The following is a 14522-nucleotide window of genomic DNA, read 5'->3' as shown; positions in this document are numbered from 1 at the left end:
GAAACCAAACAAAATGGAGAAGCTGGTGCCTGTACCCAGCTCAGTCAGCAGATAATGGCTCTCTCCTGCTTCTTTGTCCAGCAAAATGCTTGTGGTGGGAGAGGTGCCTCTGTGCATTCTCCCTGGCTCTATGGGTTTGGGCTCAGTGGGTCCTTTTGCTGGGAAGCTGGAGCCAGTGCTTCCTCCTGATGTAGCTCAGATGCACTGGTTATCCTTCTGGAGTGAATCAGTTTGTGATGCCTTGGAGTGGGTGCTAAGGACCTGCTCAGGACCTCCTTCCTTCCTGGAGCTGCTGGGAGACTGGGGGAGGGTCATTAATGATGGCTGGGTCTAGTGGGAAGGTCTAGGGAAGGTCCCAGCAGCAGAGGGAGGGGAAGTGATTCCTGCAAATCCCAGGTGTTGCCAGGTGTTCCCTGCAGCACTGGACACCTGCCCTTCAGTGTCAAACCTCATCTCCTCCCTTAGGAGCACACTGGGCACCTGTTTCAACAGAGCAAGACAACAGCTTGCCCTGCTCCCTGGATTGCTCCCAGCCTTGGCTGATGGCTCTGGCTCTTGCTGGTGCTGCCTTGCTGTCCACCCTTCTCAAGGAGGGGAGCCAGGCTCCACTTCTGCCTGGAGAGGAGATGCTCCAAGTTGCAAATCTTACATCTCTGATTCTTGGTTCCAATACCACAATGCCCTCTCTACAAGAGGCTATCATTCTGATCTTGGCAGACAGGGTCTGAGAGGCTGTTTGATCCACAAGGAAGTGTAATTAAGTCATCCCAGGTTCCCTTTGGCTCTTAACCCTCTCCGCTAAGTCTCTCCCTGTAAGAGGGAAGTAGATCTATTGGAACAAGTCCAGAGGAGGGCCACAAAGATGGTCCAGGGGCTGGAACACCTCTGCTGTGAAGATAGGCTGAGGGAGCTGGGATTGTTCAGCCTGGAGAAGACTATAGGTGGACCTTAGAGCTGCCTTCCAGTGCCTGAAGGGATCCTGCAGGAAGGCTGCAGAGGGACTTTTTACAAGAGTGTCCATCCACAGACAAGGGGAAATGGATTCCAGTTGAAGGAGAATAGGTTTAGATTGGATCTTAGGAAGAAATTCTGCACTACAAGGGTGACAGGAGTCTGGAATGGGTTGTCCAGAGAGGCTGTGGATGCCTCCTCCCTGGACATGTTGAAGGCCAGGTTGGATGTGGTCTTGAATAACCTGGGCTGGTTGAGAAGTGTCCCTGCCCATGGCAGGGAGGTTGGACTAGATGATCTCTGAGGTCTCTTCCAGCCTAAGACATTCTATGTTCCTATGATTGTTCTTTGCCTGGTATAGGGCTTACTTTTCACCACCCAGGTGGTATGGACACAGTGCAGCAGCACAGGCTGGGATTTTCTGCACTGAGAGATTGCACAGGTCAGGCAAGCCAGTTGTCTTCTGCACAGGTAGTCATTTGGGGGTTTAAGGCAACTCCATGCTCCTTTTCCATCCCTGGCTGTATGTTAGGCTGAGCAGCAGCAAGGTCCCAGGGATCCTGAGCAGGGGCATGCTTTGTTCAACAGCTGCAGAACAAACAGGAGGCTGTGCTTGACTGCCAGGCTGCTCTAACCTGACAACCCTGCCAGACCCTGCTGGTGCTTGCACTGCTGCAGTTTAAAGGGTCCAGACTTGGAGAAACAATGGCAACCTCAGTAAAATCATTTCAAACAGCCCCAGGAAGACTCATTTGCTTTAAAAACCTTTTCTCTTTGATTCATTCTGCCCACTCTTGTGCTCTTTCCCTGCTTCCTTTCCTTATGCCTTCAGCTGATGCATAGGAATGTTTCCCAGAAGTGATTTCTGAGGGCAGATGTTAGCATTCCTGCCAGAGGTAGCTGCATTCCTGTTCCGTGGGGGGAGACCACGATCTCCACACACTGTGACTTATGCAGCCAGTTACCACTAAGCAGAAAAAATGTCACTTTAGGCCCCTCTCTGTGAATCCATCAGGTCAAGAAGCCTTCACATTACTTGGATGAACTGTAATAATGAAGAAATGTTAGGAACTTGCACCTTGCTGCTGGGTATTTTGCAACTGGGGAAGAGCTCTGTCACGTTAGGCCAGGGATGAGAGGTGACTCATTCTGCTGCAGTGTTTGTTTACGCCACACACCAGGGCAAGTGAAGAGCAGATCCTGCCAAAAACCAGAGTCTGCATTTTCTTGCAAGGCTTTGAGCTGCCTCTGTTTTTCACCTGGCAGCTCAGAGGCATTGAAGGGATGAGAAGGCTGCATGAGCACCCCTGGAAATGAGACCCCTTAGAGCTCTCTCAAATAGGGCAGCAGTTGCTATTCAATTTGGAAGACTCTTGCTGGGCATAGAACTGTTTTAATAACTCCTCATTAAAACTCAGGCAGAGATCTAGGTTGCTTCTGAAGCTCTAGAAAGATGAGGAGAACAGCTGGAGAGCAGGGAAATTACACTGACTGGAAAGAGAAGATGCAGCAGAGCAGACAGTGGCAGAATGTTGGGTGAGGAACAAACTGTAGATGAACTAAGTCAGTGGTGAGAGGTAACCTTGGCTCCTTTGCTGCCCACCCCTCTCCTGTGCTGGCAGCAGCAGCTGTCACCACCAGCAGAGCCTGGGGATGTGTGCTGGGGTGGGGGTCTGTGTATAAAATGATGTGACACCTGCACCCCCTCCCCTCTGACCCTCTCTCCCTTTGTCTCCTGGAACCCACAGGTTGTTTACTTTACTGCTACCTTCCCCTACATGATGCTGATAATCCTGCTGGTGCGAGGAGTCACGCTGCCCAGCGCTGCTGAGGGCATCATCTTCTACCTGAAGCCAGACATTTCCAGGCTGGCAGACCCCCAGGTGGGTGGGGAGCAGGCAAGCACTGGCTAAAAGAAGGTTTCCAGTTTCCTGGCCCTTGGATCAAGCTGCTGTCTTCTCTGAAAGGAGAGCAGTGAACCAGGGACACTTCCTAGGAGGAGCTAAGAGGGTCTTGCTCAGCACAGCCTTGGTGTGGATCTGCAGCATAAGGGCATGTTAGCTCCTTTCCACCCATGGGCTCAGCAAAACCAGGAGAGAAGGGGGGAGGGGAAGTAGGCTGCTGATTTTCATGTTCTTGTTTTCTGGCCTGGTTAGCACTTTGTTTGCTTGTTTGGCTCCAGCACAGCTCTCCCAGGGAGTGCAAGGCTCCTGTGCTTGCAGAGACCAAATGCACACAGGTAAGGCAGGCTGTGTCCCAGCTGGGCAACAGGTTCCCTTTGCCTGTCCTGTGGACTGCTCCCACCTGCCCAGGTCAGGGGCTGGCCGGGGTCAGTCCCTGCCACCACTGATTGGAGGTCATGAAACTCCTCCAGCCCTAGCAGGCAGGATGCTGTGTATCTAGGGAGGCCAAACCTTGATTAGGGCAGAAGGTGCAGCCAAACCCAGGACCTGCAAGGCAGCCCAGCTTGGCAGAAGGTGGGCAGCACCCATGGGGGTTGCACAGGGCAGGCAGCAGGACCCTCCTTGGAGGATCCCCTCAGGGTGTCTGCTCTAGCACCTCTATGTAGCAGCAGATTCCTTCCCCTCCTCACATGGGCTCAGCAACGCTGTGCAGCTGCCAGCCCAGAGAGGTCTTAATGCAGCAACCCCCCCCAGGAAGAGCACTCACTTGCTAATTATTCCACTGCTGAGTGTTTTTGTGGAGGCATCCAAGCAGGGTCTCAGCTTACCTCCCACATCTTCCCAGATGGCCCAAGCCCCAACTGCTCCCACAGCAGCTGCCAAACTCACTGTCTTTGCCCACATGCTTTTCAGATGCAATTATGTGCTGTCATACAAAAACTGTGATGCACGGAGTGCAGAGAGCCAGCAGAACAGAAACTGCATTTTAACAGCAAAATAACTGACAGGGGAGTGCCTGGAGAGCAGTGAAGGGGAGAGGGGCCTGGGGGGCCTGGTGGATGGAAGGATGACCATGAGCCACCAATGTACTCTTGTGGCCAAGAGGCCAATGGCATCCTGAGATGGATTAGAAGGGCTGTGGTTAGTAGGTCAAGAGAGGTTCTCCTCCTCCTCTACTCTGCCCTGGTGAAGCTGCATCTCAAATACTGTATCCAGTTCTGGGCCCCTCAGTTCAAGAAGGACCTCCTCAGGGAATTGCTTGAGAGAGTCCAGCACAGAGCCACAAAGATGCTGCCAGCAGTGGAACATCTTCCTTATGAGGAGAGCCTGAGGGAGCTGAGGGCTCTGTAGCTTGGAGAGGAGGAGCCTGAGGGTGACCTCATTGCTGCTGATAAAGATGTGCAGGATGAGTGCCCAGAGGCTGGAGCCAGGCTCTGCTGGGTGATATCCAGTGATAGGACAAGGGGCAATGGGTGCCAGCTGGAGCAGAGGAGGTCCCATGGGAACATAAGGAAGAGCTTTTTCCATGTGAGGGTGACAGAACACTTAAGTAGGGGGCATGTGGAGTCTCCCTCTCTGGAGATACTCAAAACCTGCCTGGATGTGTTCCTGTGTGACCTGCTCTGGGTGAGCCTGCTGTGGTAGGGTTTGGAGTGGATGAGCTTTTTGAGGTCCCTTACAGCCCCTAACATTCTGTGATTCTGTGACTGAAGCCAAATGCTTTATTCATGGTCAGAGCTTATTGACTGAACACCTCCTTGTCTTTCACAGCCTAACTAAAGCTGACATTATCTTTCCAGGCTTCTGCAGCCCAGCACAGCAGGAGCAAGAGCTCCTGCTCCTGAGTTCAGGCAGACTGTGTGGTTTTAGTGTGAAGCAGGATGTGTTCCTGTGCCCATGTCTGAAAGGCTCCCACTTGTGGGCCCAGCAGAGATCTGTGTGTGAATGTCAGCAGCAGTGCCTGGGCTGGCTGGAACTCTGTGGCTGAAGGCTGCTTAGAGGCAAAACAGAGAGAGGGAGCAGACAGACAGGCAGCAGGATGGGCTGTTTGCTTGCCTGCTTGCTGACTCACAGCTCTGGGCTTTCCCTTGGGAGGAGAGGGGAATGGAGATGTAGCTCAGCCCACAGCACAGGGTATGGAGGGACTCCTCCACAGGGCAGAGTGCCAGAGCAGTGCTGAGCAAGGCTGCTCAGCTTTGCCCCATGCAGTGCCAGAGCAAATGGAGTTTGGGTGCATGACACCCCACTGGGCTATGATCTCTTTCTGCCCTTCACCCTGCACCACAGCCTCCAGTGTGTGGGAAACTAGGCTGGGGAGAAGGGAGGGGAGTACAAAGAGATTACTGCCCCTCATCTGGGACAACTCACCAGTGGCTCTGCAAACCCTGAGCCACATAGGGACCAAAGACATCTGCAGTGCTCACTTCTGCTGGAGCTGTGCTACCAGGGATGCTGTCTCGCTCCAGAGTGCAAAGACACAGGGTGGAGAAGTGGTGTCACCTCAAGTGAGGTGAGAAAGTACAGCCCCCTCAGGAGACTTTTCCTGGAGGACTTTCAGTCCTGTAACTGAGTTATCTCAGAGAAGTGTCCTGGCTTCTGCATGCACTGAGCCTGTCTCTGTCTCAGGGGATACTCTGCATGGGTGGACAGGTTGCTGCTAGACAGGGCACAGCCACTGGCTTATTTGGTTGCCAAGTCTGGAGACCACTGACCTTCTCTGTTCCAGGTCTGGATGGATGCAGGCACTCAGATCCTCTTCTCCTATGCCATCTGCCAGGGGTGCCTGACAGCTCTGGGCAGCTACAACAAATACACAAACAACTGCTACAGGTAAGAGGAGCCTGGGCTCCTTCTGGAAGCTGGCTCAGAGGCTAACAGCACAGAGCTGCATCTGAGGCAGGCTGTGTCCCCAGGGTACACCTTGGGCCATGCTGCTTTGACTAATGAGTTGCTCAGAGAATGGAAGCTGCAGACTCAGAGGGGAAGGAGATGGGCTGAGGGAACACAGGAGCTGCAGAAAATGGCCTTTAGTAGTGCTTTTCCCTGTGAGTCAGCTCAGAAACAGGAGAGACTGGAGGAGGAATGAGCTGGAGAGTGTCTGAAGCCACTGTGGAGGCTCCACAGGCTGTGTCTGAGTGAGCATGGTCAGCTCTCCTGTCACTTGCTAGGCAGGGCAGATGGTACAAAGGCTGGGCCCTCTGTCTCCAGTGCTTTACTACATCAGGGTAATGTACTGCCAGGGGCATCTTGGTCCTACCAAGGAGATGAATCAAGTCTGCCTGGCCTCCTCCTTGCCCTTGAACTACAGCTCTGTTTTATCCATGGCCTGACATGGAGCTCAGTGAAGCCATCAGGACCATTTCTGACACCTTCTGCAGCCCTCTGAGGAGGGGGAGCCCTCAGATTCCCTCCTGTGCTGACCCAGCATAGATGGGGAAATGCCATGGTACTCACCTCTCCTGTCCTGCAGCAGGGACTGCCACAGCTGGGGGGCAGAGAATTACTGCTGTCCCTTTGCTCTGTCTGCAGTGGAGTGCTGCACTGATGCCTTCCTCTAATGCCCTGGGTGCCTTGGGCTAGCAGCTCAGCTCGGGGCAGCCCACATGTGCTGTGTGCCCACAGAGCTGTGAGTGAAGCTGTTCAGCCACGATCCTGGGCTGTGTGGTTTCTTGCCCAGCCCCCTCAGCCCGGTGCCCTGTTTGTGCAGGGACAAGTGCAAGTGCACAAGGACTTCAGGACAGGTGGCACAGCACATTCAGCCTCTAGCTGAGCACACTGTAGACACAGCCAGCGTCAGAAGAGGGCTGCTGTTAGCTCCTCAGGCCTTGCTTTGTCAGATCTGCTTTCAGATTCTCCTCTTCTGTGGCTGTTTACTGTAGCCACCTCTTCTCTTTCCTAGTTTGCACATTTCCACATTTTCTCTGTTGTTTTTCCTTATTCTTCTGACTCCTGTGAGCTTTCCTGTTGCCCTGTCCCTATGCATATCCATGTGGCATCCTGCTCACAAGCTCTGACGGTGACCGTGCCACCTTTAGCCCTTGAACAGGGCAGTGCAAGGTGGGTAGCCTGAACTTTGGCTCTGTTCTGAGCTCTTTACTTCTGAAGGAGTTCAGAAGCAGCATTGCTGTTCCCTGGTCCATACTGTCCCACTGGGAAACTGGCTGCAGGGGTGATCCCAAGTGGAAATGTTCTGCAGTGGGAAACACTGATTCCCCTCTGCCCTTCCTCCCTGCAGGGACTGCATCATGCTCTGCTTCCTCAACAGTGCCACCAGCTTCGTTGCTGGCTTTGCCATTTTCTCTGTGCTGGGCTTCATGGCTCGAGAGCAGGGTGTGCCCATTTCAGAGGTGGCAGAATCAGGTGGGTTTGTCTGGGAAAGGTCAGCACCAAGGCAAAAGGGAAAGCCTGGTGGGGAGGGGACTGTTTGGAAGTGAAGCCTGGGATGTTGTCTATATCCTTCATGGCTATGGGTGTCTGCACCACCAGTGCTCCCCAGCACAACCTCCAGCCTTGTGTGGGCAAGGAGCTGTGGTGATTGGAGCTTTGAAGCAGTCTGTAAGCTCAGTCTGTGCTGCAGGGGGGTGGTGGCAGGTGAGGGGGCACACATGGTCACCCTGTGGTCTGTTGGTAGGTCCTGGTCTGGCTTTCATAGCATATCCAACAGCAGTAACAATGATGCCTGTGTCTCAGCTGTGGTCCTGCCTCTTCTTCCTCATGCTGATCTTCTTGGGACTGGATAGCCAGGTACAGCAAACACCCCACCCTCATTCAACACACAGGGGCCTGTTCTCACCCTGAGCACCCCTTAAGGCCATGGGGCAGGGTAAGGTGATTATTTGCTTTGCTGGCAGCCATATGTTCCCCACGCTGTCTGCAGCACTTTCACACTAGGGGAGCTCTGAGCCAGGCCTCATGGACTGCCAGTGGTTATGTGTGCTGGCCTCTTTGTTTCTCCCTGAGTGTAGATGAGGGTGTCCCAGCTACATCCCCTGCCACCTCTGTGCCAACACCAAAGTCCTGCATGCTGCAAGCCCAGCACAAAGCAGAGCCATCTGGGAAGGAGAATGGAGCTCTTGTCTTCCAGCTGCAGCTCACTACATCAGTCCCTGTGTGCTCTCCTCACTGGTGTGTCTCTCTCTTACTGCCTGCAGCCCTGTTACACAACTGCAGCAGAGCACCCGTGGAGGACAGTGTGCAGCCCTGGTGTGCTGGCATGAGGGGAGTGCGGGACATCCTGGGATGTCTGCTAGGCAGGCTGCTCTGCTCAGGCTCTGCTTTGCAGCACCTCAGCTCCTGCACCTGGACTCTTTCCTCTGGGTCAAGGTCTCCTCCTGCCTCATCTGGCTTGTGGCTTTGCTTCATGCTGGCTGGGCTGTCCTTGCACTGCCTGATGTTCTCATGTACCCCATGGGCAGCATGTGCTGTGGGACCATGAGCCATGTGATGAGGAGCAGATGTCCTGCCCACAGCCAGCCCCAAAACCAGACCTTTGGGCACCTTCTTTACTAGGTTTTCCCAGGCAGCCTTGGCACATTTTGTTGTCTGAGGGGTGTGCTTGTTGTTAGGACTGAGCTCTGAACCCACAGACCCTTGCAGGGGGATCTCTCTTCTGTCAGAGAATTTCCTTGTGCCATCTCAGCTGCTTCCTCATTCTGCTTGAGAGGCACAGGCTGCCCCTTGCCTCTCCATCCCTTGGCTGTTCCTGCTGGGCACCAACATTCTTTGCTGGGTTTGATGCAGTTCCTTCTTCATGTCCTAGTTCATCCCTCCCCCATGGGGCTGTAGTTTTAACCCTGCAGGTCCAGAGGAGACCTCACTGACTACAGTGAGCTGTGCTTGGGTCCCTAGCAGCTGCAGCTGGCCCTCGGTGGAAGTGAGACTCAGACCCAGAAAACTTCAAGATTTGGGTAGCTGTTGGGAACAAGGGCAGTGAGAGGGAGTGTGTCCTTGGGGAAAGGAGAAGCTGACTGCTCTGGCCTGTCTCCTGCTGCAGTTTGTCTGTGTGGAAAGTGTGGTGACCTCTCTGATCGACATGTTCCCGGAGCTGCTGCGGAAGAAGGGGCGTCGGGAGCTGCTGATCCTGGCCATTGCCATCATATGCTACCTGCTGGGCCTGCTGCTGGTCACAGAGGTAAGGCAGGAGCAGCTGGGGGGTTGGCCAGGCACCAGGGACCCTGACAGAGCGCTCTGGAGGAGCAGGTGGGGCTGGCAAGCTGGTCTTTGTCGCCCTGATTGCGCTCCATTTCTAGTGCATTAGCTGGCACCTCTCACAGCTGGTGTTGCTTTCACCCTCTGTGATGTCAGGACACTTGCTGCAGAGCTGTCTTGGTTTAAGGAGAGAGACAGATGCTCATTAACCTTCTCAAAGGAGTTACAGAAAACCACTCCACACTGGATTTGGAGGAATTAGAGGTTTAAATGGAAGTATTAATCATAGCTACATACTGCAGTACAAAGCATATTGAACACACTAAATCCATAATCCACCTTGGCCACAGTTCTCCAAGAACCTCCTTAGGCCAAAGCTTCCCACCACCTTCCTCCAAACCAGGCCAAAGAGACCAGGCCTCAGAGGTATCCCCCCTCCCCCATACCCCTCTGCCCCCATGCCCAAGTGACACAGCTACAGATTCTGCTTGCCAGCTCCAGGGTGAGCCAGGATGCCCCAAGCCCCAGCTGGCACCATTGCCAAGGCTGAACCAGGCCTCACTCCCCCACACCAAACCTGAGATAAAGCTCTGTGCATCCTCCCAGGAGCAGAGAGGGAGGAAAAATGGGAGGAACAAACAGAAATGGCAGTTTTTATGGAGATGCAGGGCTTATGGGAATGAAATAACAAAAGGTTAAGCTTTCCAGCCACCTCCTGCACCTGTCTAGTCTCTGGGGGCCTCTGCTCTGTGGTTTAAGACATCCCAGTGCCTTAAACCCAGAAAGAGTCATTGGCCATTGGGATGTGCTGCCCAGGGAGGTGGTGGAGTCACCATCCCTGGAGGTGTTCAAAAAGGGTTGGATGTGGCACTTGGAGCCATGGTTTAGTTAGTCATGAGGTGTTGGGTGACAGATTGGACTGGATGATCTCTGAGGTCTTTTCCAGCCTTACTGATGTTATGATTCTATGACACTGACCTTTCCACAAAGATGGTCCTGAAGGCCAGGCAGGCTGCCTGGCATACAGCTTTGTGCAAATACCAGGCCTGGTGGCTGAAGCCAGATGAGCTGCTTGAGCAGAAGCTCTTCTAAGGGCAGTGATATTTACTTGCTGCTCTCCACAAGAGGCAGAGCAGCAGGAGGGGAAGCTGTAGGTAACACTGCACCAGAGCCCTGACTGAGACAGGGGAAGCCTGTGAGCCCTGGGGCCAGAAGGAGCAGAAGGAGCTCCCTGCACAACCTTTGCCCTGCTCTGCAGCTGATAGCCAAGCTCCTCTTGGACACACCACTGCACAGTGGTGTGCTGTACTGTGCTGCACTCTGCCTGCACACTGCATGCTTGGGCAGGGGCCCTAGCACATCTCTGAGTTGCCTCCATGTGTTACATGGTGACAGTGAATTCCTCTCAGGTGCTGCTGAATGATCCTACAACAGGGTCCTGGCTAAGGTTTTGCTGAAGGCAGCTCCCACTGTGTTTGAGTGAGCTTTGAGTGAGACTGCATTAGGGGTTCCCCTGGTTTTTGCATGCCCCCTTCCATGGAGACAACTGCTTCCATCACTGCAGGATGTCACCTCATGCATGGTGGGACATGGGGCAGCTGCTCTGCTGCTCCAGCAGTCTAGAGTTTCCCAGCACCATTTGAAAGCATCTGCCTGACCTGTGCTGGAGGGGCTTTCTCTGTGAGCAAACACCTGGAAGTCTGAGAGGAGTCATCCACTGAGCTGTAGAAGTAGCTGATGGCAACTGTGCAGGGCTCAGCCCGAAGGGAGTGACAGCAGGGAACACCCCCCCACCACTGAAGGGTTGGGCCTTGAGCAGCATGTGAAGATGAATGCAGCTGAAATGAGGCATCTGAATGTTCTGCACTGCTACCTGGTCTTTTGAAATGGTGTGATTTAGAACAAGCAAACAAACTGCCTCCTGCTCCTGTGGCCACAGAGAGCAGCCAGCCCCACCACAGCACAACATGGAGATGAAGAGCTTCCCTCTCACAGGTCTGACTGGCTTTTGGGACAGACCAGGGGCAGCCCCAAGAGAAGGCTCTTCTCCTTCTCCCACTGGGTCTAGGTGCAGTGTTTCTGCTGTTATTCTTCTGCTTGCCTCAGTCATTTGTCCCTCACATGAAATAGTCCTCCTGTGACTCCCTCTTCCCTGCCTGTTCAACAGGGTGGGATGTACATCTTCCAGCTCTTTGACTACTATGCTGCCAGTGGCACATGCCTACTCTTCCTCTCCCTTTTTGAAGTCATCTGCATCGGATGGGTGTATGGTAAGTGGAGAACAAAAAACAGTGTTGCCCTTTCTAATGCAATGGGGGGTGTGGGGTGGGGTGTGTGGGGTGAGGGGATGTTGAGAAGTGGGAGTGGGTAGAGAAGCACAGAAATCCTGTAATTGCCCTCTTTCTGGTCTGCTTTCCACCACGTTTCCTTGCACTGTTTCCTAACTGCTGCACATTTAGAGCAGGAATGTTTTTCCCCGCTCTGAAGGGTCCTGATGTTCCTCAGGGAACCACCTTGCTGCTCTTCCCATCTGTCCTCTGAATTAGCAAAGCAGCTAGAGAGGAGTGACTGCTCCTGTTCACTCTCTGTTGCTGTCTGCTCACACGGTGCCTTTATGCCCATCAGTGAATGTAGCCCAGGATGCAGGGGTGCAGAGCTGCTCTGTGCTGCTTCTGCCATGATACAGCTGCCTGTTGGCACAGGCTGTGCTGGCACTCCTGAAAGAAACAGGAGGAACTGCTTTGGCTGCCAGGGAGGTCTGCAGTGGAAGTCAGGAGTAGCATTGAACTGAGCTTCATGAACTGTCAGAAGGAAACCAACTGCTTGTCAGTCTGTGTGCTAAGAGGAGTATCCAGTGATATCCTACGGGAGATCTCTCCCCTGCTGAATGCTGCAGGAGCCCCCAGGCTGCAGTCCATCTCCCTGAAGCTTGCCTCAAGGCTGGGTGGTCCTGGGCAAAGCAGCCAGCTGTGTGTGATGCAGAGCAGCTGCTTCTCTCTCCTTACCTTCACAGAGCTGCAGGAGCTCAGCATCTGCAAAGATCCTGCAAAGCTGTCACAGATGCCAGCTTAGACGAAACCCTCAACACATTTGCTGGCTTCTGGCTATGCCAAGCAGTGTGGCTGTGCTAACCTAAGGAAAAGATTGCAGGCCTGAGCATCAGGATGTGTCTCTTCCAGCAGCCAGGAGGGGATGCTTAGGAAGGAGTAAAACAGCAGTAGAGTCAGCAATGATCCTTTCTGTGACTGTGCTGTCAACTTCTAACGACTTAAAACCATAGAATGGCTTAGGGTGCAGGGGACCTTTAAAGGTAATCTGATCCACCCTCCCTGGGACACCTTTCACTAGGACAGGTTGATCAAAGCCCTCTCCAACCTGACCTTGAGCACTTGCAATGATGGTGCATCCACAACTTCTCTGGGTGACCTGTTCCAGTCTCACACCCTCCTTGTGAAAAACATCTTTCTTACAGCCAATCTAAATCTATCCTCTCTTAGCTTAAAACCATTACCCCTTTACCTGTCACTACAAGCCCTAGTATAAGCCTCTCTGTCTTTCTTACAAGCCCTCTTTATACATTGAAAGGCTGCAACCAAGTCTCTCTGGAGCTCTCTCTTCTCCAGGCTGAACAACTCCAACTCTCTCAGCCTTTCTTCACAGGAGAGGTGCTGCAGCCCTCTGATCATTTTCATGGCCCTCCTCTGGGCCTGTTCTAACAGGTCCATGCCTTTCTTGTGCTAGGAGCGGCAGTGTTGTGTGAGGAGCACTCTCTTTGCTTTGAATCTGCCACCTGCTCATTTCATTTGGTGCCACTTTTGTCTTATTTTAGGAGAGGCAGTGAACAGTCAGTCCCTACCTGCTCTCTTTGGTGCTTAGAGCTTTAAAGAGGTTCCACTGGCTGTAGTGCAGCTGCTGCTGAAGGGGCACTCAGTTTCTCCATATACCTCATGTACAGCAGGATCCAGATGCTAGTTTGGATGGACCTCCCTGTTACTGAAATGGTGGCAGGTGCAGGTGCTTGGGCTTGACCTCTGGGCAGTGCCAGAGAAGCAGATCTGTGAGAGATTTATTCTGGAGAGATGCCCCCCAAGGGAAACACATCTTAGAGCTTGCAATACTAGACCCTGGCCAGATGTTAATGGAGTCACCTTCCACACAGTCCCTGTGGGATTTACAGACGATGGAGAGTTCCGTCACCTGTGGCAGGGCTTCATCACCCCCATGCAGTTGTGCTTTAATGTGCAGAATAGTTACAGTCAAACATGCCACCTGCCTTTGCCCTTTTGGCCAAGAGAGCCAATGGGATCCTGGGGGGCAGCAAGAAAAGTGTGGCCAGCAGGGCTGGGGAGGTTCTTCTTCCCCACTACTCTGCCCTGCTGAGACTACACTTACAATCCTGTGTCCAGTTTGGGGCTCCCCAGTTCAACAGACAGAGAGCTGCTGGAGAGAGTCCAACAGAGAGCCATGAGGATGCTTAGGGGACTGTGAAGAGAGACTGAGAGCCCTGGGGCTGTTTAGTCTGGAGAAGAGAAGGCTGAGAGGGGATCTGATCAATGTCTATCAATAGCTGAGGGCTGGGGGTCAAGTGGAGGGGGCCAAGCTCTTCTGGGTGGTGCACAGCAATGAGACAAGGACCAATGGATACAAACTTGAACAGAGAAGGTTTCAGCTCAACATGAGGAGAAACTTTTTTACAGTGAGGGTGCCAGAGCCCTGGAGCAGGCTGCCCAGAGAGGCTGTGGAGTCTCCTTCTCTGGAGACTTTCCAAACCCACCTGGATGCATTCCAGGCAATGAGGCTGGTGAGAGGCCTTGAGCACAGCCCTATGAGGAGAGGCTGAGGGAACTGGGATTGTTTAGCCTGGAGAGGAGGAGGCTCAGGGATGACCTCATGGCCCTCTACAACTACCTGAAGGGAGGTTGTAGCCAGGAAGGGGTTGGTCTCTCCTCCCAGGCAACCAGCACCAGAACAAGAGGACACAGTCTCAGGCTGCACCACGGGAGGTTTAGGCTGGAGGTGAGGAGAAAGTTCTTCACCAAGAGAGTCATTGGTCATTGGAATGTGCTGCCCAGGGAGGTGGTGGAGTCACCATCCTGGGAGGTGGTGGAGTCCCCATCCCTGGAGGTGTTCAAGAGGGGATTGGATGTGGCACTTGGTGCCATGGTCTAGTCTTGAGGTCTGTGGTGACAGGTTGGACTCGATGATCCTCGAGGTCTCTTCCAACCTTAGTGATACTGTGAGACTGTGATACTGTGCAGACTGCCCTGGGTGATGCTGCTTTGGCAGAAGGGTTGCACTGGATGACCTCTGGAGGTCCCTTCCAACCTCTAACGTTCTGTGATTCTATGAAAGACCTGTGGAGAGGAGCAATGGTTTACAATGAGCAGCATAAGCTGTGATGCTGCCCCTGGAGCCTGGTAGAGGGAGGATGCAGCTGGGGACTGAGAAATGGCCCTTCCCCTCTCCACCAGGGGGTCATCTACCCCACTCCACACAGTCTGATTTTACTCTCTTGGTACT

At 53.4% G+C, this 14522-nt stretch overlaps 1 protein-coding gene across 2 annotated transcripts in view; it reads left to right on the top strand.

Annotated features, from left to right (window-relative positions):
• The window catches only part of LOC137442788 (sodium- and chloride-dependent betaine transporter-like), a 52118-nt gene that overhangs the window by 20142 nt on the left and 17454 nt on the right, over window positions 1–14522 (top strand). For both annotated transcript variants that reach the window (XM_068141775.1, XM_068141776.1), the window contains exons 7-12: window positions 2700–2834; window positions 5581–5684; window positions 7090–7214; window positions 7486–7598; window positions 8848–8985; window positions 11170–11272. In XM_068141775.1, coding sequence (XP_067997876.1) covers window positions 2700–2834; window positions 5581–5684; window positions 7090–7214; window positions 7486–7598; window positions 8848–8985; window positions 11170–11272 — 718 coding nt within the window. The remainder of the gene's footprint in view (window positions 1–2699; window positions 2835–5580; window positions 5685–7089; window positions 7215–7485; window positions 7599–8847; window positions 8986–11169; window positions 11273–14522) is intronic.

The sequence above is a fragment of the Melanerpes formicivorus genome, unplaced genomic scaffold, assembly GCF_026170545.1.
Source record: "Melanerpes formicivorus ecotype bairdi unplaced genomic scaffold, bMelFor1.0.p_v2 SCAF_8, whole genome shotgun sequence".
NCBI classification, from domain to species: Eukaryota; Metazoa; Chordata; class Aves; order Piciformes; family Picidae; genus Melanerpes; species Melanerpes formicivorus.
This window is presented reverse-complemented; position numbering and strand designations above follow the sequence as displayed.